This window comes from Tympanuchus pallidicinctus, unplaced genomic scaffold (assembly GCF_026119805.1).
Source record: "Tympanuchus pallidicinctus isolate F22 unplaced genomic scaffold, pur_lepc_1.0 scaffold12, whole genome shotgun sequence".
In the NCBI taxonomy this organism is placed as follows: domain Eukaryota; kingdom Metazoa; phylum Chordata; class Aves; order Galliformes; family Phasianidae; genus Tympanuchus; species Tympanuchus pallidicinctus.
The window spans coordinates 18,366,262-18,391,878 of NW_026294637.1; the positions used below are offsets into that span (position 1 = coordinate 18,366,262).

At 43.2% G+C, this 25,617-nt stretch overlaps 1 protein-coding gene across 7 annotated transcripts in view; it reads right to left on the reverse strand.

Moving 5' to 3' along the window:
• The window catches only part of NEO1 (neogenin 1), a 177,251-nt gene that overhangs the window by 13,171 nt on the left and 138,463 nt on the right, over positions 1-25,617 (reverse strand). For 4 of the 7 annotated variants that reach the window (XM_052672234.1, XM_052672232.1, XM_052672230.1 and 1 more), the window contains exons 12-23: positions 23,445-23,494; positions 22,399-22,543; positions 21,095-21,205; positions 17,796-17,990; positions 16,919-17,014; positions 15,571-15,794; positions 11,996-12,134; positions 9,446-9,553; positions 6,172-6,366; positions 5,477-5,509; positions 1,869-1,937; positions 938-1,085 (exon numbers count right to left, since the gene is read on the reverse strand). In XM_052672234.1, coding sequence (XP_052528194.1) covers positions 938-1,085; positions 1,869-1,937; positions 5,477-5,509; positions 6,172-6,366; positions 9,446-9,553; positions 11,996-12,134; positions 15,571-15,794; positions 16,919-17,014; positions 17,796-17,990; positions 21,095-21,205; positions 22,399-22,543; positions 23,445-23,494 — 1,513 coding nt within the window. The remainder of the gene's footprint in view (positions 1-937; positions 1,086-1,868; positions 1,938-5,476; positions 5,510-6,171; positions 6,367-9,445; positions 9,554-11,995; positions 12,135-15,570; positions 15,795-16,918; positions 17,015-17,795; positions 17,991-21,094; positions 21,206-22,398; positions 22,544-23,444; positions 23,495-25,617) is intronic. The other 3 variants (XM_052672231.1, XM_052672228.1, XM_052672229.1) reach the window with 2 other exon arrangements.

Below are 25,617 nucleotides of genomic sequence, written 5' to 3' on the forward strand. Positions count from 1 at the left end.
ATTATCTGAGAAGTTTGACTTTCATCGCTTTCTTAAAACTTTGTTTTGCATAAAAGAACCTCTCCATATTCTAAAACAATTCAGTTCTCTTCAGTTCTTTGAAAGAACGTGCAGAAACAACATTCAGGAGCCCGTGAATGGAAGCATCATTTCTGTCACCAAAACGAGGGCAGAAGTCAGATACACACCTATATTAAGGATTCTGCAGCACTGCTCTACAGAATCCCACAGCAGATTCTACTCCAGTCATCTATCTAAAAAATAGATATTATCATTCACAGAGCTTGGAAACCTGCTCCACACAGTGAAATACGTGCTACGAACAGAAGTGAGAATGTGCCTGAGCTGCTGATCACACAGATGCTCAGGACTAGAAACACAGGAGCTAGGCCAGCATGCTGCCCTGTCTAAATTGGTTCTGCCTCTGATCCTGGTGCAAGCAGCAATGGAAGCTGTGCAACAAGAGATGCCAGCTCTCAAATGACCATCTGAGCTAGCAGCAGGACACCCATCAAAGGTTGGTGTCATTTCTCACAAACATATAGAGCTGTTTTTCAAAAAGGAATGCAAGATAATCCCAGTACAGTATTTTAAACAATAATTTATCTTCAGAAAGGAAGAGGTGCAGGTCTATATGAAAGCATTGTTCAATTCTGTAAACCACTGATGGCTGCAAATTCTGAAATGCTGATTAGGAAAAGCAGAAGAACATCATCATCATCTCCACCATAACATCCACCAGTACAGCTAGGTTATCTTCTGAACACCAGAACTCAAACTCACGTTCCAGCACTGCATTATTATTTGGATCTCAGCACATGGTTTCTACAGCCCACTAGACTTCAAAGTAAAAAATTCTGAACCATCATAACGGACGGATTGCCTGGAATTAAAGGAGAAAGATAGGAGGGGGCCGAGTGCCACCCAGACAGCTTACTTTTTTTGGTGAGAAGTGGTACGACGAGTGCAGAAAACGGCGACGATGACCACTATCACAATGGTGATGACCCCAACAGACACTATGATGACAAGAAGCATGTTGCTATCCAAGGGAGAGGTCGGACTTCCATGGGGACTGTTACTGCCTGTGGAGCAGGGAGAGAGGGGTTATTTATCTTAAAGGCTTGGAGAAGATCCCCATCAGAAGCAAGGGGCACTGATCCGGGCTGGGAAAAAAAGATGAGTGGAGTGAGCCAGATGGAATTCTCTTGAAATGCTTGCTAATTCTTTCGTTATTCACAAACTGTGTTTCTGTACTACTGTTACATGCATAAGGCACTTAATTGATTCACCTCCAACTAACAGTCTATAAAATTTCAAGTTCACCCTACTCAAACAGCTGCCATAAGGAAATCCAATAGTTTAGAGTCTGAGGAGTTAACACGGGACCTTGCTAGAACCAAAACAATGCGGGCATTCCTTGGGACCCAGTAATCACACAAATCCTATCAGTATTCAACTGCAGGCACTCTCCTCCAAAGGAAAACACATTTTATGTAATGCTAATGAGTGCTACCGCAGGGCAGGGCTGCCACAATGCTCAGCGCTAATAAGGAGAAGGGGTTAAGATGGTTTTTCTCCTTCCTGATATGTTCTTACTGAATTAATTTTACACTCGTGCTCTACAGCAGCCATTTAAAACTAAGCAGAGAACAAGATCCGCTGTCAGACTGAAACGCAAATGCCCGTGAAGGTATTTCTTCCAAATACCACATGCAGTAGGCAGGAGTGCTTTGAAAGAAGCGTGATACGATTTCTTGAGTGGGAACAGCTCATGTCATAAAGAGCAAAAAGTGACGGGAAGAGATCTGCAGAGGGCTGGGAGCAGTGTGCAGTCACTCCGGAACAGCACAGCACGGCACACCTACCGCTGAGCGGGGGTTTGTAGTCCGGCCCCACGTCCACCGGGCGGCTTCCTTTCCCTGCAGATCCCGAAGCTGGAAAAGTCACACAGGTGGTAATTCCATCCTCACCTCCACATCCACGCACACCCACACCTCCCACAAGCTGCAGCGCTCTAAGGCAGCTCTTTCAGAACTTCTTTCCCAACTGCTGTGAGCGCTTTCCCCCCCTGCACAAAAGGTGTTCCTCCAAGGAGGGAACCACTTCAGAAGAGCTGTTTAATAATTGGTTTCCTGCGCAGCCCGTTGTTCCATCTTAAAAAATATAATAACAATTATTTGCAGTAATACACAGGTATATATTGAGACAAATGGCTTTACCACACTCGTACAGTTAATCATATTGAAGCGGTAATTATACAGGTTTCTCTTCCTAATCCCTAATTACATTAAGCAGGAAGCAAAGTGCTGTAAATATTAAGTCCCTGCCTAAGCACTCAGGCCTGCTTTGAACCTCTCCCCATTCTCTTCCCCTTGTTCCACATTTCCACAACTGACAATGAAGTATCACTAAAACGCTTCTGGAGAAAAAAAAATCCGGCTTCTTTTGTTGTTTTGTGTTTCCAGTAGAATGCACTAATGCAAAATTCCCACACATATAGGATAACCACACCGTGCCAGGAACAACCTTCCCCTTACAGCAATTCAGGATACACAGCAATAAGCACAAAAGTCCCAAACCACATAAAACAAAAGTCCTCAAATGCAGCACTTTCATAACTGGAAGAAGGGTTTTCCCAGGTAAAAAATCCACTCTAAACAACAAATACTAAATGTAAAAGGATGTACGTGAAATGGAAATTATGAGCCTCGTGTCAAAGTCTGTAACTTAGACAACTGATAAGAATATGGTGAGAACAGCAGAAGGTACCAGCAGGAAAACTAGATGAACCCCAATGAGGCCACTAAGAAGAAATGATACGTGTTTACAGTGAGAAGTTAGGTGCTGTCTCAAATAATGGAAAAGATGTATTGCAGGACAACTGTGTAATGGCAATGCCCATTAGGAGCTGTCAGTCCAGCAAGGACACAGCACTGAGTAGCTGAAGCACATTCTCACTTTGAAGCACTGGACAGATGAAATGAATTAAACAGAACTGTAAGCAGTTTGTATTTAATGTATTTAGATCTATAAGGCCAGGTCACTTACACTGAAAGGATGTGGAAAAAACAGTGAGGTGATTTCTCTGTCCCAGCCCAGCTCTGAAGACATGCAGAACTCCAGAGGAGCTCAGAGGCAATACAGCTAACTTGGTTAGGTTTGAAAAAGACTAATAGACAGCCCTGTGCAGTTGTAATGCAGCAGGTGGGGCCTTGGTGTGGGCAAGGTCACGGAGCAGCCGACAGCCAGAGATGGTGGCATGCTTCATGTCCATCTTTCTGTTGCATGGAAGCAGGTATTTCCAACGAACATCTGACTGTAAACATCATTAGTAACTATGCAGACAGGCTATCTTTAGACTTCTATAAAACATTTTGCCAAGCACTGTGCAATGCTTTGTTAAAAATAGCCTAATAAAAAAGCAATGTGGCACCTATTAACAAGATTAACAACTAATTAGCTGATAAGAATAAGAATTATAATTGCAGAATCATTGTTCACGAGGGATATTTCTAATGAGGTTCTGTAAAGACCTGAGCTCACCAAGTATAATTCAATATCCTTAATAACACTGGGAAGGAAAATTAAAATAATTGCTACTCAAGTTAACAGATGACACAGGATGATGGAGTAGATAATGAGATATGCACAGTCACCTGCCCAGACCAGCAGGGACCACGTGGCAGCTGCAGTCAGTTCAGCTCATCAGGGCTCTGTGCTCACTGCCACGCCACCCCCACATGGGTGCATCAGTGACAAAGGATGCAAATCCTAGTTAGGTGCTGAAAATGTTGGGATATGCCCAAGCCAAGCTCACGCACACTGCACTGTCTCTATGGCCACCAATCAGCCTTTACTCAGCAGCTCACTTTGCTGCTGAGGTTCTCCATTCCCTTCCATATCAAGTTCAAGCTCACCTGAACTTGATACAGTTGTCTGCACCCAGGCAAACTTGCTTTCATTTTGTGCTACTTTAGGATAGTCTTACTAGGACAAGATGCCTAAACTGTTGCTCTTCTACTAGACAAAGGCCCTGCAGCCCGACAGCAACAGCCAGCAACTCCTCCTAATATAAGCTCTGTGTTACTTGAGTGTGTGGAAGAACAATTCAGGGTGCTTAGTGCAAAAGAACAACCCTGAAAGAGGGGAGAAGCAAGACAGAACCATCGAGCTCAGAGCCTCAGTCCCACTGCAGCTTGTTCCTCCCAGTCTTGAGCAACCTGTCTGATATTTCCTGAAGGACACAGCTCTGTAGGTACAGATCTTGTCACCAAGCATGTGTTCTGCTTATGTTCTTCTTTTCTACATTTAACCTATTGCCATGATTTACCATCTCCACCCCCTCTTACAGGAATCCTGAAACAAAACTCCCTTGGCATTCATGATGTATAAATCATATACGTTTATAAACATTCATCCAATTGTTAGTAGAAGAAAATGTCACTTCAGGATGATAACGTTGGTGAGAACTCAGTTGTCTGCTGAAATGAAGTTAGAAGATGATTGCAGAAGAGGAAACGGCAACTTTTCAGTAAACCCTCTTACTCTTTCCCTGTTCCATTCCTGTTGCAGTGGAGAACAGGGAGCATTTGCTTCCCCCAGACAACCCTGCACCTCAGCCAGCATCTACGTTATGAATCTGGGTAAGAAATTGCTCCATAACTGCCTACTATCAATATCAGTTAGTACAGAGAAGGTAAAAGCATATTTAAGAAATTACTTCTAAACAGATTGAAAGCGAGTTAAGAAAAGCTCATTCTCAAACCCTGTCAGGATCTGTTTAATTGTATGTCTAAGCTGCTTGCCAAAGTCCTTTTAGCCTCATCCCTTTAGACTAATTCTTCCCCTTTTCATTAGGCTTGCAGCTTTTTTGGAAGAAAGCAAAAATAGCCCTGGGACATTTGCTGTATAATGCAAGGCAGGAAACTCAAAGCTACCATTTTTTCAAGGGAGCACTAAGGCTGTTAGTAGCTAATGCTGTGCTCTTCAGGAGACTGGAGTCTAAATGAGCTGCCAAGCAGAATCTCACAGAAAAAACGGGTTTCTAGAGCAGACACACTTTCCTTTATTACAAAAATAATTATAGATGCAGAGCTCACAAAACAGCACTTGTGCTAATTAGATAGCTGTCTGATCTTCCTCCTCTATACACTGAGATCTCGCATCCACGGGCAGAAGCTAGTTGGAACATCACTTCATCCAAATTCATTTTGACAGAATGATTCACCTCTGGCATTGCCCACTTGTCCATTCATGTGACATCTGACTACAGAGGCCACTTTACATTCCCAACACTCGAACTACAAATAGAGTTTCCAGTTATTCCACTATTAAAAGCACAACAGGAACTTGAATTATATTTATATTTAGAGCAGCAGATTCTTGTTTCATTTAGGGGATGCAACAGCACATGGAAAGGAAAACAACACGTGGAAAGGATGGAGTAAGAGAGAAAGCACGGCTGTTCATTTACCTTGATCATTAGGCATTTTATCTGAGGATTCAGCTAGTGGGAAAAGCACAGGGAAGGAAAAAACAAGAGAAACATCACAAGGCTTGAAGCAGCGAGAGATGGAATTTCAACTTTCACACAGCATAAATGGACTTGTTGGCATTAAGCTCTAAATTTTTAACCAAGTTACACAGAGAAAGCGCTGTTACCATTTCTATCTTTTACCTCTTCTTGCTTTTTTTTTTCCCCCAGGGATGTGAGATGCTTATGCCAGCTCACCAGTTAGCAAGCACTCCTCCATTAGAAAGCCTGCTGTGTCACTGCAGCTCCACCACATCCCCATGAGCTGGTTGGTGCTCCCCAGCTCGGGCTGCTTTGGACTGCTGCATCACAAGCATGTGACACGCAGGACCTCAAGCCTAAAAGCAACTAGAAACTTGTTTTTTAAAATGCACATGTGGGACTTGGACCCTCTAATAATTAGATGCCCTAAGGGCCAGCTTCTCACTGGGAATAACACAAATAAGCAAATAGTTGAGCAAAATTTGCATATGTATTAACTACATGCAAGAGTAATCAGAGAGAAAATTCTATTCTAATCAAACTTCATCATCTTCTTTTCAGCTGAAGTATAAAATTTGTGCTGCTTGGTGTCCTACCCTCTGAGATGTGGCATTCAGACCATGTGAAGCTATTTGGATGCAGGTGATACTTACCTTTAGGGGTCCTGAACTGGACGGCCTCAGACATGGGCCCCATGCCCTTCGAGTTGCGGGCCTGAATTTTGAAGTAATACGGCGTGTCGAGGGTCAGCTCCTGTATCTGGTGGGTCAGCCTGTTCCCCACAACGGGCTCAATCACCCAGTCATGTATCTCAGCATTCACGTCCGTACTGTAGTAAATGATGTACCCTATTCAAAAGAAGGAAACAAAAGGATTTTACACAAAAAAGAACGCGACAGTCGTAAGATCTAACAGCAAGAGTTCTATTGACTATTAATGATATTTGCACAACCAAATGATTATGGGTTTTTGAAAGTGTGTTCTTACATTTTCAAAGACTAGGGATGCATTCATGTATCAGACAGCCTTCCCTCTTAAATGTTAAGCTGTTCAGAAGTACGTTGAGAGGAAAAAATCCACTTAGAATATCAGTATTATTTTTGACCACTGCTCATAAAGTATGGATGAATTCCTCATTTCCATCTCTATCTGTTCCTGGACTAAATAATGTAAAATAACATAAACCTACTCTTCTCAATACATCCTCCAAGTATTAATACTTAGAGAAAATCGCTAACCTTGAAACATCAGAACATTCCCATGCACAGCTCAAGAAAGTGTGTTTATGAGTTGGTATTAGACACAACTAATGCAATTAGCACTACTTTTCAGTTTCTTAACAAAGAAAACAATCTGAAGAGAACTGAAGCTATCTTGCAGGTCCTCGAAAAAAAAGTATGGGAAGAGTGAGTGATGTGCTATTATACTGCAAATACAAACCACTGCGAAGTAAAAGCTTGGCAAGTTCTGCCACACAGAGCACGAAGCCCTTGGCGTTGATTTGCAAAAATACAGGGCTAGCTCAGAAGCCTCATGCACAAATTGCCCACGGAGGCTGTGGATGCCCCATCCCTGGAGGCATTCATGGCCACGCTGGATGTGGCTCTGGGCAGTCTGGTCTGATGGGTGGCGACCTGCACACAGCAGGGGGTTGGAACCAGATGAACATTGTGCTCCTTTCAACCCAGGCCATTCTATACAATTCTATGATAAATTGCTGCTTCCCCTGTGCCACAGGCCTTCTGTCCATGGGGGTTACAGAAGGAAAGGGAAGTCAGGCTCTGTGTAGCACCCTCCAGTTCACAGAAGCAATGGGAAGCCTTGATGATAGCCTAAATTCACGTACGTCCCAGCAATCACTATGGCATGGGTGACACGTGAAACACCAGCTGTAGGTCTGGCATGCTTAATTTCTTCCCTTGGCAGCACAGTCAACCACTGGGGGTAGATTTAATAACTTGCTACATGTAGTGGACACAAAGGAACAAATCTGCAACTTGTCTCCAAAGGGACAACACACACACACGGTGACAGCTGAAAGCATTATTTATAGCATAGTGGCACAAGACTACTGAGTTTACTCATGACTGTACTAATTAGTCAGCAATTATAATGATGTAAGAGCATCTGGAATCCAGACTAGCACATTTCAGTATTTTCCATCCATCCCATCCTCATCAAACAAAAAAACAAGCGTTGAAAAGACAAGTACCCACAGACGTGCTATGGAGTGCATGGAATTCCATCATTGCACAGCACTTCTGGTATCAGTGCTCAGAACCAACTGAGTTGGGTTAATCAGTAATTAATTACTCAAGACCCTGTTTCTCTCACTGGCAGTGGCTTTCTCCAGCAGAGGGCACTCAGCTCCCACGTCCCCAAAATCCCACCCTTGGCAATCTGAATCTTATCCTTGGGCTCACCACTTACCTATGGACGTGCATGTTTTAGAAAACAGAGCTCTAATACATGCTACATATTGAATGGAAACACGTAGGAATAACTGCAAGGTTCTGCTTCACAGTACAGACATTTTCTTACTGGGAAGGAAGACGTGTGAGATCATCTCACTAATCACACTGTGTAAGGAAATGCTGATCTCTTTGTACGCTGCCTTCCCTTCTCCACGTACACACAGGATGTAAGGTGACAGACTTATCTTTTTAAGAGCATACAGATATAACCAAGGGTTCTTTGAGCCTTATGTTTCACACCTGCCTCAATGACCTCACTGGTTGCTAGTGAGCATGTCCTTTAACCTGCAGTTAAGATTAAGGCCCTTGTTGCTCCGCTCAAATCCTCTTTCCCATACAGAGGAAACACCTTGCTGATAATAAAGGAACCCAGAATCGGCTTCATACAGAAAAGAGAGAAAATCTGAACAGCTGCCAGTGCACACAGACAGCAATGGCTCAGGCATGGCACACAGAGCAAGGGCTGCTCTGCTCGAGTTGTATTCGTGTTACAGCTCTTACCTGCAGCCTCTGTGTTACGAGCTCAGTGCCACTTTGCTCTCCTGGGGTCTTTTCTTTACATAATACTTAAATTATTGTAATTAAATACTTGATGATGCTGTCTTACAACAAAGCTCATGATTTTACTGTTCGTACTGAGTGCAGCATCTCCACCATCCTGCCTTTCAGAGGACTCAGATTCATTGTGTCTCCTGTCTAGAACGTGGGCTACAGCACCGTGTGATCAGACTCTCCCCTTGCTGACAGGTTTCAAGGGTTTGGTTCTGCATTGAATTCTGACAACAAAAGCAAAATCACACACTGCAAACTATATGCCAATAAAATCTGCTTTAAGCAGTGGGGGGAAAAAAAGGAAATTCGAAGTGAATTATTTCAGAAAGCCTTCAGAAACTGAATCCAAACAGAACGCTTCCTGAAAGGTAACAGTAATTAGTGTTCTCCATAAATGATTTATCCGACACGAAAGCGATGCAGTTACCAAGTCAAATAACAGTTTACTCCTAATGATTATGTCAGGGGAGTAATAAGCAGGCTCCAAGTCTGTTCTGCACCACAGCTAAGGCAGAAAGATGACAAAGTGCTCTGGGACAGAGTCTTCCAAATAAGATCCTGACAGGCCGGGTGCATTACAGACAAATTTCTGGAGGCGCATGGTTAGAACAGCGCAGGCCGATGAAGGCAAAGGTTATTGAGACATTTAAACCTTCAATTATATTTCTGGTTCAACTCCCATTGTACACTGCAGTTACAGTTTATATCTTATTATATTTTTACTAGGTACAAAAGTAAATAATTAATCTGAGCCACTAAAGAGATCGGCAAAGATGATATTGAACCCTTGGATAGCTCCGGGCTAAATGAAGAATGGAACATGTTCACATAGTTATGCAGATTACATTCTGCTCTTAACAAGCTATCCTCTATCTGCCTTTAGAGCTCACGCAAACTGCACCTGTAATTTTGCCGTTGGCTTCGGACGGAGGCTGCCAGTTCACTATGATGGTCCGAGGCTTTCCCTCTTTGCTCACCACAGTCACATCCTTGGGAGGTGAAGTAGGAACTGCAAAGAAACGGAAAACGAGCCGTCAGAAACAGCGTGCCCCATTTCACTGGATGGAAGGAACCTCAGCACCTTCTCTTTTTACTGGAGAAAGGCACACGCAATAATAAAACCCCTTCAAACCAATCTGCCATCCTGGTGCAGTGGCAAAGGCCAGCTGGAGCACAGCACTGCCATACCATGGGAGGCCCCCCTGTTCCTAAAGCCTTTCTATTGACAGGTGCTGTGATTCATGACCCAATGAGCACAGGTGTCTTCAACATAACGCTGTCTTTGCAGCAGCTGGGATCTGTGACTTCTAACACGAGTTTGTTCAGACATCAGGAGAATTACATCAACTTGTGGAATAAATACATGCATATGCAGAGACGTAAGAAATATCTCCACATTTTCAGGTTTATGGTGAGACCAACAGCTGGTAACATCAAATCTGAATCAGTAAAGCAAATCCACCAGTGGTTTCGAAGCACCACCTGCAAGTCCCACCTTACTGAACCTAAGGTTTGTGATTTGCAAGGAAACGTGCACCACAGAAGCATCTGCAATCCAGAAATATTTGGAGAATGATCATCCAACATTTCCTCTTGTGTTTCCAGAGAGCAAAGCAGAGAAAGAGCAGGAGAGAGGAGGAACTTTCTGCTCCCACCAGCCCCCTCCTGCTGGAAACTCAGGAAATGGCACAAACCACTGCAGTGCAAGACTGAAACCTGAGCCCTTTTTTGCTCAGAACAAACATCCAGCTGGGGCTTGGATTAATGGCTTTCAAATGCATGGAGCCGGCCTCCAAAGGTGCATTAACCAGCTACATTTGGAACGCCACACTATAAAAAAACATGAGACTTTTAATTAGGTTACTTTTAGCAAAGTAAATCTGCCTCGGATATTTAATACCAGCATAGGAACATTTAGTGCTTACGCAGTGTTTTTCACATTGGAAGAGCTTTATGTGTAGTACCTATTAGAAATTAATCCACACATCCTCTGAGCTGGCTGCCTGTTAGCTCCATGCAGAATAATAGTTGGAAAGCAGGGCTGGTAAAAGTAAAACTTGAAAATTCCTGTAATTATTGTCCTAAGGACTTAAAAGCACGCTCCTCAGAAAGGATGTAAAGCTTGAACTGAGGCCCTGCAGCGAGCTGCAACACACACACAAAGCAGGGCTGCAGCACCAGCCCTCCCTCCAGAGATCCATACAGCACACACCAACTCTGACAGCAGCTATCCCAGACCTCTCTTTAGCATCAGTCGGGGTGAGAGTCCTACACAGCACTGTGAGTCATGAGTATTCAAAAATAATGAGTCACACACTCAGGAATTTGGCAAGTAATATAAATCACAAGATCTGTAATGAGAAAACATACTTAGCCTATTTTTTTTTCTTTTTTTTTTTTTTCTCCTTTGCCTTCTAGTTCCCAAGCTTTCAAGTCATGTTTGCAGATGCTCTTTACAACCTCCCCAGTTAGAAATGGACTTTTTATTTCAACAGAAAAAATGAAACTGTATCACTGTATCTCTCCTCCACTCCTGCACTTTCTGAGTTTCAAATTCCTTTTAAGATGTTTTTGTGTGCTGTTGCTGCTTTGAGCAAAGGGCTCTAAATGAGAGCTGCGTGTGTTGCCACCACAAGTACAGGTACAGCACTGTAATGCAAAGTAACTGGGGGGGAAGAAGCCTCCATGCTGGCTCCATGGCTCCAAGCTTTTCTATTTCTGGGGAGTGCATTCTTGTTTCAGAGCACTGGATGACCTGACCAATTCTTCATGTGCTTGATTTTTTTGCTAGATTTTAATCAGGTAGCAGAATTGCTGGGTAATTTGAATATACTCTTTCTTGCCCTTCCAGTTCAAATACACAGACCCAACAGCACAGCAAGCAGTGGGTTTAACAGCACAAAGGCCATTTCACCCCGTGGGATGGCAGGGGCTAACGAGGGGCAGGGCCCTGCAGCTGCACTACCAGAGCATCACTGCCACAGCAGGGGAAGTACAAAGCATTGGTGGAGAAAAAGGCTTTCGGCCTCATTTGGATGTCTGAATTTCTGGTTTTTGATTCACTTGCCTCGTGCACTTCTTCACTGTAATGATTATCATCATATGTATACCAAGTTTTAATTATTATTTGCTAAATCATTTTCTTTGTATTTGCTATTAGCACAGTGTTTGTGAGATGTTCCAAACGTATGCTGCTTCACTCTCCTGTCTGTGAACTGTGGTGCATTATTCATTACCTCGCTGTAATTTGATGTAAATTTTTTTGCACGCAATCATCCCTTTGAATTCTGGAGTACGCTGTTTTTTAATCAGAATTTCTGACCAAATCCCAGCAAGTATTCATCAGTATAATCATCCTAAAGGCACGCTGCTCCTCTGGCAGGATTGTGGCAGACAAGAGTTGGTGCATCTCATCAGGAACGCCAGCCCTTCCCAACACACAGATGAGTACCTAGTTCAAAAGTTGTCCCATGGGCTGTCATACTCCACGTGCTCGACCTTCGCCCCTTAGTCACCATCACGGAGAATTCATACAAGGTGTTTGGTTTTAAGCCAGTCACTAAATAGCTCAGAGTGGTCGCGTTGGCCGTCTGGAAGAAAAACAAAGCATCAGTAACTCCTGAACTGAGAGCCATCCACCACCAGCTCCAGGCTGCCCTCTCTCAGGAGCGTGTTTAAAGCACCTCGGCATCGCTGCATTTCATAACCACCGTCATTAATTCACTGACATTCTGCTCTGTCATGCAATTCATTAATCAACTGTTAATCTGCTGTTGTTTCAGCCTGAACTAGAAATTCCTTCTGCAATCAGCAAGAGCGTCTAACAGCAGCCAATTCTAAATTAAAAAAAAATAATAATCGTATAAGAAATGCAAAGCAATACGAGGTCCTGGGCACACTTGTTATGCAGCAGGCTGAACCACTGCCTGCTGGGGGGCGGTAATTTACAGCATTTCATTAACTGATGGAGCTAGGGAAAACAATGAAGCACGGCCAACAATAGAGGCCCTTCCTGAAGCCTGCATCTTCCTCACTAAATCCTGTCAACATTTTCATTACATTTCTAACACACGTTACAAATATATACATCAACTGAAGGTACAGGTGCTGAGAGACATGAAGATAATGAAGCTTTAGGGGTGGGTTTTTTTTTCCAGAAAGAACTGTTATTTGGGATCAAACACTGAAAGGTGCATACAGCTCAGCGTGATCTGTAACTGCCATTAAAGGAGTAAATTCTCAACCTTTACTGCCTGACAGGTGTTATACAGGACTTGAACACAAGCAGAATGTATTTGGGGCCTACAAAACAAAAGAGTTCTGCATCTGTCTGCATTGCTTACCTTGACCTGCAGTAATCTAAACGCAGAATTACAGTTGCTCCAAAGTTTGACAGGGTCATACAACAACAGTTTTCAAATAATTCTTTTTATCGAGGAAGAGACCACCTATAAATGCACATTCCTGGAAGTCTCGTAGAATAATACAGCCCAAACTTGGCAGAGAAAACCCTTATTTCTCAAGTGCACAATGACAGCTTTTTCGTTCCACCACGGAAGCTCAGAAGGCTGTCAGCCGGGCGGTACCTGAACGTGTGCCGAGCGCTCTGCCTGGTCACAGGGGTGCATTTTGCCAGTTAAGACATCACAGGGGTTGACAGACCGTAAAGATATCATAAAACTACTCAAAACCAAATCCTCCATTATCTTTAAACCTTTACTTTTACAAAATTCAGTGTCATTTCAAAGCAGAAGTGATTACGGCTGAATGGTTTGAATGCTTAAGCGCAGAGCAGGACAGTTCTATTTGCTAGTGACAAAGCCTCCCTGTGCAAGCAGGAGCCACGTGGTCAGAGCAGCTCTTCCCCATCTGCCCAGCAGCCCCCCTGGCTCTACGCAGTGCCAAGGGGAAATCAGGGATGCTTCAGTGGAAGCTACAAAAACCTTTGGCCTGGACAGTGAAGTAGTGACATGTCCTAAAGAGAAATTTTCTCCCCAAGGCTGGTTTGATGAGCCTGCAAAGCATCCCTGTGAAGCACACTGCTTCCTCCTCTCTGGGGTCTGCAGAGATCCCTAACACCATCTCAGCTTTCCATTCTGTTCTTAAGATCACAGTATAACCCTAGCACCAAACCCTGCTCACGTGCTAGAAATAAATACCATCAATACTGCTCTGTAAAATAGATTTTCTTTCATACAGTCCTCTAAGATCCACACAAAGATTTCATATTTTAGCAACACAAATCACAGGTAGCCCTGCTGCACCACAAAGGCTCTTTGCGAAACGCTCTGATCCACATTAGCGCAGCTACGTGGCTCAAAGCACAGAGAAGTCTTTCAGCTTCTGCTTCCATGCTGATGTGCCCCACACTGACACAACTCCTGCACAGACTGCAGGCAGCACGGCTGGTGGAGCTACGAACGTGTGCTTGGTGCAAGATGCACCTTCCTTGGGAAATACCCGCGGGATGTCAGTACAGAGGGTAGGAGCAAATATACACAGCTCTGAATGCACTCCATCAACGTGCAAATTACTGAGGAGAGAGGCAGATGAAAATACCACATGGGAGAGACAGAGCTGTGGCTACTTGAGAATGTCCTGAAGAGATCTGTGCACCAAGCAAACGGCCTCAAAGCATGCAATGCCCAGCGAAGTTGCCAAGGAGCAGCTACAGGCTTGCCCAGAGTTAAGGCAGTTACCAAAGAGCTGACTGAAACACAGCAGCACATCTGTGACATGGGTTCTGCCTGCATCAATGTTACCACTTGTTATTGCTCAACCGAGCAGCACAGATCGTGCCTTTAAACAAAAGGAAAAGGCAGAAGTGAGTTCTGCAGACATCATGCTGCAGGAACAACGATGTAGGGCAAATGCTGTCATACTTCTGCCCTTTGAGGCCAACGCTTTTTAAAACGAGGAATTCTGAACCATATTCCATCGTTATGTATTTATTTTGGGTCAGAGTAAAACTTTTCGGCCCCTGGCTGCCATCACTGGGAACAGTGGGAGTACTGCATTTACCAGCTCTTAACTAATGAAACTGCAGCATTGTATAAATCACTCCTGAGACATCCTCTGCACATGCCTTGGGAATGCGGGCTCATAAATAACTTGCCTTTAGAGGAGGAACACACATACATACATCTTCTCATTTCAATCAAAAAAAATATCTGGTTTGTAACAAGATTGCTTTCTAAGAGCATAAAGGGATCTCCACACGCCGGAGATTTTAACAACCCTTTCCTCTGAGTCTCATTTCCAGTGTGAAACTTGCAGTCAGCACTTTCTGAGGCCTCCAAATAGCTCTGGAAATTAAAAAAGGCAACCAACCGACTAAGATGACCCAAACCAAAACACCCAACCCCAAATCTACTCTCCAAATCAAGGCAGGCAGCAACATGATATCGTTATTATTAAGTCTTTTGCACCCACTCTGTTCCCAGAGGGATGTTTCACAAACTACGTGGCATGAACAGAAATGGTTGTAAAAAGGGAAAAAAAAAAAAAAAAAAAAAAGGAAAAAAAAAAAAAGACTTTAAACCATAAGAACAAATATTTGCCAGTCGGAGGGGGTGCATGAGTCACCACACACCGCCAGCCAGCCTCCTCTGCTAACTGGAGGAAAGCCATCAGCAGCACGTACCTCATCGACGTGTTATTGGCTCCTCTACAGGTAAGCCACACAAAGCCATCAAGTCAAAGTAAGGCAGAAAGAAGGAAATGGTCACCATGTCTGCAGCTCCACAGCAGAACGTCGTTCTGGAAGTGCCTTCCTTCCTTCCATTTCTTTTCTTCCTTCCCTGACTCCATTCTTGCACTCATACCCAACACTCTACCACAACCCCAGGAGCACCTCTGTTGATTTAACAGAGCACCACTGCTGTGAGCACATTCCAGCCACCTCAGACAAAACCAGGTTCGCATCTACACTAAGCACTACTCTCAGCTTTAGCTCAGCCCTAAGTAGAACACGAAACTTCTCATCACAGCATCCCAGCCCTGATAGTGCTGTTGAAACGCCGGTACCTTGTACTTTGTATTTGCAGGAATATTGGTTTTCCAGCGAACTGTGTAGTAGCGAGCATCCGTGATCTTCTGGTTCTTTGGCAGAGAGTTGTCTGCCCAAGTGATCCGTATGGTGTCATGGCTCAGAATGGAAGCCTGAACTCCCACCGGTGGCATCATGGGAGATGGATCTGGCACTGGAGTGTATGGAGCATTAATAACAAACAAATCAACTTCGGAAGTGTCTAGGGAATTGATGGGTAAAAAGTCGTGTATTATAATTAAAAAGGGAGAAGGTGGCATTATAACGTAAACAAAAACAACAAAAAAAGGGGGAAATGCGGGGTAATATAATGAAATGAGAGGTGAGGAATGGAGAAAAAGAGAGAAAAGCCAGAGTTAATAGGTGACATAAGGCTGGTATTACAATAACTGTTGCATAGTGTTCCCTCAAGACAGTGATGACATATCTGTGCTATAAAGTTTGCCACCCAATCACTAGCGCTGAGCGCATTCAATCACAGCACTAAGAATCCCAAGCATGCAGTAATTTCAATTTTGAATTTATTTCCCTCAGAACGTCCACTTGCAGAAAACAGTGTGGAGGAAGTAGAGCTGGACTACTTCTGGTGGGTAAACGTCACTCCGAAAGAGTTACTGCCATCAGCTTTTAAAGAATGTTCATGGCAGGCACGTTCTATGTGCCATGCAAATTTGCAATAAGTGAAGAAACTGCAATTCCAGTGCCCTCTATAAAATCTATCAGAATTATTGCTTTTCAGCAAATTAAAGCAAACAGAAGCGTTAACATCTGTCCCACAGGACTAAATAATGCCAGCAGTCTAGCAGGGAGCACAGCGAGCCACACAGTAGTAAAAGCTCACTTGCAAACAAATTTATCTTTGTATTAATGTGTTACAAGATGAAAAACAACTAAGCCAAGAACTTGTTTAATCTAAGTTATGCCAAACTGAGACTCAGACAAAGGAAATGCATGCACCACATTCAAAATCTCAAAGTAAAGACACACGCTAAAAATCTACACTTGCCCCCAAGAACAAAACAAGAGCAACACCCATTTGTGCTAACTTAATGGTTAACTTTTCAAATAAAAACATCTGTAAGCTGTTCAAAGATGCATTTTGTAACCAAAAAATGAAATCATTTTTAGTTGGTTTAATAAGCAGAAGAACCATGCAGAGCAATCACTGAAACAGTAAGGCCAATCAGTTATAGAAATGGAGAGCACTTGATGACACCAAAACCCAACACTCCTGCATTAGAAATAATGGCTTTTTCAGCTGCTGTGCAGGAGGCACGCTGGCAGCTCTCAGCAGGGCAGAACACAGAGGCAGCCCCTGGTCCTTACCTGAATGAGGCCTGGTCACTGCGCTCTCGTAGAGAGGAATTCCTTCCCCAACATTGTTGAATGCTTTCAGCGTTATGACGTAGTGTGAGCTCGGGTCTAAAGGAAAAAAAAAATAGTATGGCTTTAGTACAGACTGTTAGTGCATCCTCTTTTTTGCCTCTATGCTTTCTCTGCTTTGTTCAATTTTTTTATTTCATGTATTTTTGTTAAAAAATAAGAAGTTTGAAGTGAGAAAGTCTCCACGCAGACCTTCCTTTACTGTGCAATAGCTCTCCCGTAGCAGATGTCTAGAGTCACAGCACTTCTACCTTAGGTACAGCCAAGATAACAAAACAAAGAAAAACCCTTCAAAAATTTCAGGTTGCTCTACTGCAGCATTATCCAATGCCCTAATTTTAGAGAACTTCCCAATCCTAATATTTATTTTGCTTTCAGGCTATCTTGCCTACCACAGAGAATTCTGTGGCAGGATTACCCTGTATCTCTCTTTCAAAGCAGATGCCACCATATCCTGGTGACATGTTAGTTTCTTTTTTTGCCTGAAGCCACCTGTTCACAGCTCCAGAAGGAAAACAAGGAAAAGCTGCTCTGTGTCAAAGTTTATGTTTGTCATTGATGAAGGCAACACACTTTGCTTCCAGCTCAGCAAGTTCAGGATTCTGGGTTTTTTTTTTGCTCTGCCATTTCCTCCATCAACAGAGAACTGAGTTCATTTCAAACTTATCAATTGTTTGGTTTCCCAACTTATTGCCTTCATAATGATAAAGATCCTCTTAGAAGACATGCTTGCAGTTTTATAACTTCATACCACGATTGAAAAACAGCAACATGCAGTGGAGGTGAAATCTGGGTGCTGACGTTAACCTGCTTTCCTTACCTAAGTTTTCAATGGTGTAGTATCTCTGCTTGTAGTCCACCTTGATGGTCTGTGCATGAGGACTGCCGATGCCATACCCTATGGCATAACCTCTCACCACAATGTTCTGGTTCTCAGGTGGAGTCCAGCTTACCACAATACTGGTGACCAGAGGACGGACGTGTAAGGAGCTCGGAACTTCAGGAACACGGCTTTCTGTTGAAGGAAAACGGTGGATTTAGAGGATTTCTCCTCAATAAAGGTAATTACGTGAAGAACTGTAAACTAATAAGGTCAAATGCAGCACTTGTACTCTGCACATGTATTAAAATGGGTGTGCTCCAAAGGAGAGAGCTTTACTGTACAAGAGAGAGCAAAGAGCTCTCTAATAAGCAGATGAAAATTAACTAATACATTTTAACAGACACCCTTTTAAAAGCACCTGACTGTCATACTGAAGAAAAGCATCAGGTCTGCTTCCAGGCAGACTTTTCTGATGTTTCTGCATGTTCTTCCCAATTTTAATTTTTCAAAAATATGCATTCAGTTTATCACATCCTGTCCACAAAGCAATCTGCTTTGAGCTCCGTCATATTACTTACTGTGGGCACTAAATAATTATCTTGAGAACACAGTCACGTCCAAAGGAAGGTGCCTGAGCTCACTGTAGGACTAAATAGAACATTCCAAAGCTCAAACCACTGTCACTAAACTGCCTGCAGAATTTTTGGCAAAGGTCTTCTGTCGTTTGTCCTGTACCACCACTATCCTTGTCACTGTGTGGGTCCTGAAGTCTCTTCTACATAACTCACAAAACATAGACAGGTACTTCACATTCATCCCACAAGCATGAAACAATAGATGCTTGAACCCTACCCCTATGAGCAACACAGATCTAATTGCAATCCAACAGCGAGGTGGAATCGGGGCCCTTAGAAACAGAAGGACTGATGTTTGTGAGATGTGACTGCAGTCCCCCAGCATTCTTACTAGAAAACTTTGCCCCAGTGTTGAACATAGGCAAAAGCAAAGCAAAAGCACAACTGCACACACTGACATCCATGCCTTGCTCTTAGCTTCTCAGAAATGGGGTAACTGCTTCTGTCAGGCTGCTGGAGCCCACTGTATGCTAACAGACAGTTTGCATTTTGTGTAACAGTAAGTTGAGTTCCCCGCTCTAAAATAAACTGTTCAGAGTGTTCTGCTTCCTGCAGAGATTTCCTTTTAATGAAACATGCAGCATTTATCTACAGGCATTTAATAAAACACCACAGCAGTATTACTTGGATCATAATATGCCCATGGCCTGCTTGCCAAGGGAGTTTATGGTCTCCAGCTGACACAGATGATCAATTAAAGTTCACCACTCTTAAATACAGAAAAGCTACAGAATTGCAACAGAAGAGAAGCTGTTTTTAACTGCACGGAAGCCACTGCACTGGGGATAAACTTTATACAATTCTTTAACAGTCCCTGTGTATGAGCTCCTGGTGGGTCCTGCGCCAGCCCTGCAGAATGCCCCACCAGCACAGACCTGTAATGGGCTGCTCCTGTTGGCACTGATGGCACTATGAAGTTCATTATACTCTACTTAAATTCAAAAGCAGACAGAGTGGAGAGGAATGAAATGTATGCACATATATTGAACCTGAGAAATTAAACATGAGCTGTAAATATGCTCTGTGTTATTAAATATACCCACATGAGCTTGTTAGGGAAAGGAAAGCAAAACATCCACATCTCCTTCAGTCTGGGGAACAAGTGGTTTCTCAAGTTGCAAGGCTGTGTCACATCCAGTTAGAGGACGACAGCCACATACACAAGTCATTTCATCTCTAAGAAGCAAATTCTAAATAGCTACAAAACCAAATTCCACAGTTAGCATTAGTTTTTCTGCTGCTCCTGATTAAGCAACAGAGAGGGGAAAAAAGAGGACAAATATTGAGTTGAGCATCAACTTTGCATAACACAAAGATTGAAAAATGGGCTCTCCGAGGGGCAGACCAGCTGACTGCTGAAGCAATCTTCCAGCAGCACAGAACAAACACTGGATTTCTTTCACAATTCCATCTTCCAGCTGCTGCCACAACTGAATCTCCAGTCACATAGAGGTGACAGACATCACTGGCATTTTGCACCATTAATTCAGAAAGAATGACCTCAAGCTCCTTCCTAACACTGCAAAGAGGGAGTCTGGCCTGCAAGAAGCAGAAGGTAACTTTTGTTCAACAAAACCAATCAAATGCTTGTTCAGAATGAGAACGGGCTTGTTCTACCTTTATTGGTAACCTCTGCATGGTTCTGTACACCGCATATCATGAATCTATGGCTTTGACGGAGAAGTCTTCATTTCTGATAGAAGATCAGCTCTATACTAGCTGACCAGCACTGAAAATCAATCTTCTTTTTTTTTTTTTTATAATCACAGAATCACAGACTCTCTAGAGTTGGAAGGGACCTCAAAAGGCCACCTAGTCCAGCTCCCCTGCAATGAACAGGGACACCCACAGCTATAACGGTGCAAGTTAATGGGGATCAAATGCTCTCTTTAGAAATTATAAGGAAGTCATAAAGAGAGGAAGAATATTTCAACAAAGCAGTACCAATAAAACACAGTGGTAATGTTGCAAAGCCCTGGAGGTAAAAGCGATGCTTTCTATCATTCCTTTCCTACCATGGCATCTCTCTTGTGTTCAGCAAAGTTTACATTTGGACCCCAGCTCTGCAGCCCTCGTGCAGACACTGTGCAGGCTCCATGCTGCAGTCAGCAGGCCCACAAGTCAGCCACTGTGTTGCTGAATACCAAATCACCACCTTCAGAACTCTGAGGCGTGCGCCGATGGTTTCATTAGCATAATTTAGGTGCTCCAGCAATGCATAATCATTATTTTGCTTCCCTCCAGGAAAACAGTCCTCCTACCTCCACCTCGTAGCGTGTGAACATCTTCATGATTAACGAGATGAATTTTATTACAATATAAAATTCAAGGCATTATTATTAGATAAATCTTATCTTGTATTATTATTTAAATATTGAACCACTGGCACTGGCATTCAAAATTGGGTTTTTCTTGATAGCAAAAATATACAGTTCTCAAAAGTGTAGAAGCAGAATTTGTGCATAAGCTGTTTTATTGACTTGGTAAGAATTTCATGATAGAAAAAGAAATTAATTCCACTTAATCGTAAATAAAACACGTCACAACACTAGAAAATATTAAAGCAACTCAATAAAACCACCTTTTCCTTTTAAAAAAGCAGTCAAACCCTACTGTGCCCTGGCCTTGGTGTCACAAATACCTCCACACTTAATATCTTACCATCTAGATCGCTCTCAAATGTTTCTGCTGACACCCAGTCAGTAGCTGGCCCAGTGCCATTCACAGTCATGGCAGCTATCCTGAAGTTGTACTCCGTGCCTCGTTCAAGACCTAGGAGATAAAGAGCAGCCCAGGTGTCACAACAGCAAATCCCAACCACAAGCACGGGAATCACAATTAAAGTACAGCTATAACCTGGTAGTTAGAAAACTTTTCACCCCAGCAGTGCCACTCAAGCACAGCTTGAGGTCAGGATGGAAACACCGCTGCCAACTCCAGTAAGGAAGCTGACACTGCTTACAGTGCAGAGCTGTAACCAGAGCTGGGACTCTCCAAGGATCGTCCCCATAGGCCACAGGCAGGCACTGCAGAGTCCCATCTACAGCAAGCTTTAATTTCTGGATGCTAATAGAGGAGAACCACCCACAGCCATAACTAAGCACAGATGTACAGTACAGACAGCAATTGACCAAAACATACCACGAGTTTGTTTGCAGTATATAAGAGTGCATAATCAATAATCAAAACAATAAGAAAATGCACTCAAATTTTATACACAGACTGTCTTAAACAGGCCCTTGTTGCTGCTAAAAATGCGCTCTGCTAACGGGCACCAATCAGCTCTGACTCTAGGAGGAAATAAACATTATTGAGTCACAGGTGGAGCTTCTGAGAATACAGCATGAAGCACTTTCTGAGCTGCCTAATTGCTTTGTAAGAGGCACAGCTTGATCAGCTGTTCATGGCCAAAACCTAGGTTTGCTCCTCTCCTTATGCCCCGTTACCACTACACCAAATTGTTGTTCTAGCAATAATTTATCATTTATGCTAAGTACTGTAGTAGGCTGAATTTCTGAAACATACAAAAATAAAGAGGGGACAAATTATTACATCATTGCCAGAAAGAAGGACAAACGCTGACATATAAGAAACTATGTGGCATGATTTGTACAGATGTCGGAAAGAAGTTCACATGACTGATTCAGGCTTGTGGGTGAGCACTGCAAGAGACAGAGCACACCTACATTCCGTCCACAAACAAACAGGTGAGCTTGCAAACATCCAGCCTGAGAGCATTTCTTTGGCATCGTTATCCATACTTCCATTTCTGCCACTCACACAGTGAGCTCAGGACCATCCACTCCATGCAATCTCTATACCTTTATAGAATGCTTTATATACCTATATAGGAAGGTTTGGAAAGAGTTTATTTGCTCCACATAGAAAACCAAAGGCAGCATTAGGGCTGGAAAACAGGTTGCTAGACCTGTTGGGCTGTCAAGGGCTTGCAAATAATCTCTCACCTTCAATTAGCTGGAAAAGCTGCGTCCCCCCGACGCTCTCACTCACATCACTCTTACGGGACACTTTGCGGTAGCGGATTTTGTAGCCGGTGATTTGGCCGCTGTGTGTCCCCGCAGGAGGAGGCTGCCAGTGCAGCATGATGCTCTGCGGGAGGCAGGAGGCGTAATTACAAACTTGTTGCCTGCTGTGCAGCCAGAAAAACTACGCAAGTGCTAATACTTGGTGAAACACAAGACAGATAAACTGGCACACAGATATATGGCGTTTTCATGGATGTGAGACGTGCTATCAGTAAAAAGGACAACAAAACAACAATCGCAATTCAGCAGCAGCACAGGTCATAAAGGCGCCTATGGAAGTTCAAGTCAAAGCGCTTCAATTCCTGTTGGACTTTCTGGTTCCAATTTCACAAAGTCCTCTTGGGCTTCCCTTTCATTTTCTTTGAGTTACAGGAAGATATGGTTTCCTTAGGAGCTATCCTTAGGAACCGAGATTTTCTTCAAAGGGTGTAAGATACCTGAACAGTGGTTTGTGTGCATGACACTGCTGGTTTTTGATCATACAGCTAGCAACGAAAGTACTGGGAAAGAAGTTTAGAAAGAAAAGAGGTTTTTTTCAAATCTTCAATCATAATCACCAAAGTCATAGAGGATAAGTATGTAATTTTCTCTTCTAAGGGGCCCAGGACACTGTAAGCATGCATATGTGTGCACAAACCGTAAATAACAGTTAATCACCAGGAACACACTCAGGTGCTGGTGCTTCAGGCTTTTGTGCCCAATTATACCCCTTTCACAACTGAGCTCCATGCTTTGCCTCATTGTCACTGCCTCTGCTGCATCCCATTATGCACAATCCACAATTGGACAGGAGTTTCTAATGCTTCACATCCCACATTCAGATACCCTCCTGCTGGGCCTCTCATACACACACAGCTGAAAAGCAGCACGGCAGGGAAAAGGCCCAAAGCAGCTCTACATTCTGGCTGATCAGACACCCAGCCTTTCTTTTACCCATTACCAGCAGCAAGTTCTCCCCAGCTTACCTTGGAATTTCGCACCTCCAGCGTTAGATTCTGTGGTGCAGCACTGGGAACTAGAAACATTAAAGGAATTACAACTGAAAAAATGCCATATAATATACCCTGTACTCTATTTCCATATACAACTACTGTCTGCTATCATTCATTACAAAATCACGATCCATTCTGGTTTAAGGCACTATATAAAATCATTTAGAATTTCGACCAGGTGTACTTTTGGACACAGTGACTGTTTGGCTTGGGAGAGTGACTTATTTTCATTGCAGAAGACAAACACACTTTTAATTCAGGTCTTTACTTATCATAGGAACCCAAATAAAAAAAGCTTTATAGGTAAAGGTACTTCCCCCCAACTCTAACAAGACAGATCATGTTCAGCACTTTTCCAAACCAAGGCTTTCATTTAGATATTTGATTCTGGGAATCCACATTTAAAATTCCAGCCATGCTTTCTGTGTCGTGACTTTCTGTAACAGGAAGACCTCAGAGCCAAGATGTGCCGGTGCTGCTGAGAAGCATGGAGGTGAAGTGCAGCACAAAGATAGTTTTGCTTCTCCATCTCCATTCTTTGCTAGCTTTCTCCTGGCTGTAGCAGCAGCTTTCTGGTCAGCACAGTTCAAATCCACTGTGCAAAAAGGCTACTCAAGAGAGAAACTGAGACCAAGGAGATCCTTGCTGCAGCTCTCCAGAGGTGAAAGACTCACAAATGTTATCCCAAAGGCATAGGTAAGTGTTCCCTAACAGGAAGCCAAGACTCCAGCAAAGCACAAGAACAGGGAAGTAGTACAACAGGGCTTGAGGCCACAACAATACATTTTCCAGATAACCCATGCCAGTCCAAACAATACCAGAGAAAACAAACCTGAGTGCATAAGGTGTGTTAAGGGAAAGGAGCAGCAGGGGTGGTTTAATACCCCATTGCCACTGCAAAAATGTAGACAAGAACAGCTCATTTTTCCTGAGAACACCAGACCTAGGGAGGAGGTGCTATACCTTTAAAAAGCAAGAACACCAGGTTAAGAGGAGGAAATGAAATAAAGCCAAGACAGTTTTTGCTGTTCTTGTTTTATTCGGCTTTTGCCTGCTTTCAAGACAATTAAAAAAAAAAGTCTGGGTTTCACAAAGTGTGAATAATGCATGTACTGCAAACTTGGCAAGAGAAAGACAATCAGTAGGACACGGGAAAGGCTACACAACATGAATACACACAAATACATGCATGTCACAGGTGCACAATTCGTCTTCTGTCAAAGTAAGCCTAAAATCTATTAGTGTGTAATGCTGAGGTGGTATTTCTAGTTGTGATAAAGTCTGTTTCCTACAGACCAGGAACACTATGAGAAGAGAAGCACACCTTACGAGCAGCACACAAATCCCAGTTCAATTGTTGTACCCAAAGAGCTGGTCGTTCTGCAACAAACCATCATAACACACTTAGATTAGGAGCAGGAACCTACATAAAAATGAGGAAGGTTGCTAAAAAAGAAGCTAAAGCTTGCTAAGAATGGAACATTTACAGGAGATACATACAGAGAGCATGGTAAGAAGTGAATGTACATTGTTCATCTAGAAAGATTTGAGAGAGTGAGAGAACAGCATGGATAAGCAGCAGGGCTATACAGCTGTTAGAAGCAAGATGACATCCTTTAGGAAGCTGTAGAAACTACATTTTAACAGGTTCAGCGTGGAAGCATAAGAATGGAACGATCACATAAGTTACAAGCTGTAACTTGGATGCTGAGAGATAGCAATCGTGATGCTAATGTGTAAAGGAGGTTCTGGTGGAGAGAATGCTGGAGACTTCAAGTAATAAGCCAGAAATCTGTGTGAGACAAATCAAAACTCAAACTATAATAAAGTGTGCAATTCAAAAATGCATGGACAAATATGGCATTTGTCACTTTTTTTAAGGGGGGTCCTGCATTGCAAAGCTGGTAGAGAGCTCTTCGGTGAGGTGACAGCGGGATAGGAGGGAAGTGGCTTGTCTGAAGTGGCTAAAAGGGGGGAGGAAAGAGAAGGTAGGAATGGGCACAGTGGGCTGTGGCCAGTGGAGCTCCACCACAGTACATGCCAACACCACATTGCTAAACCCATCTGTAAGTGATGAAAGTGGGATGAACAGCAACATGAGAAGCATTAGTACAGACAGGATCTGCTGGTAAGAAACTGCAGAAAG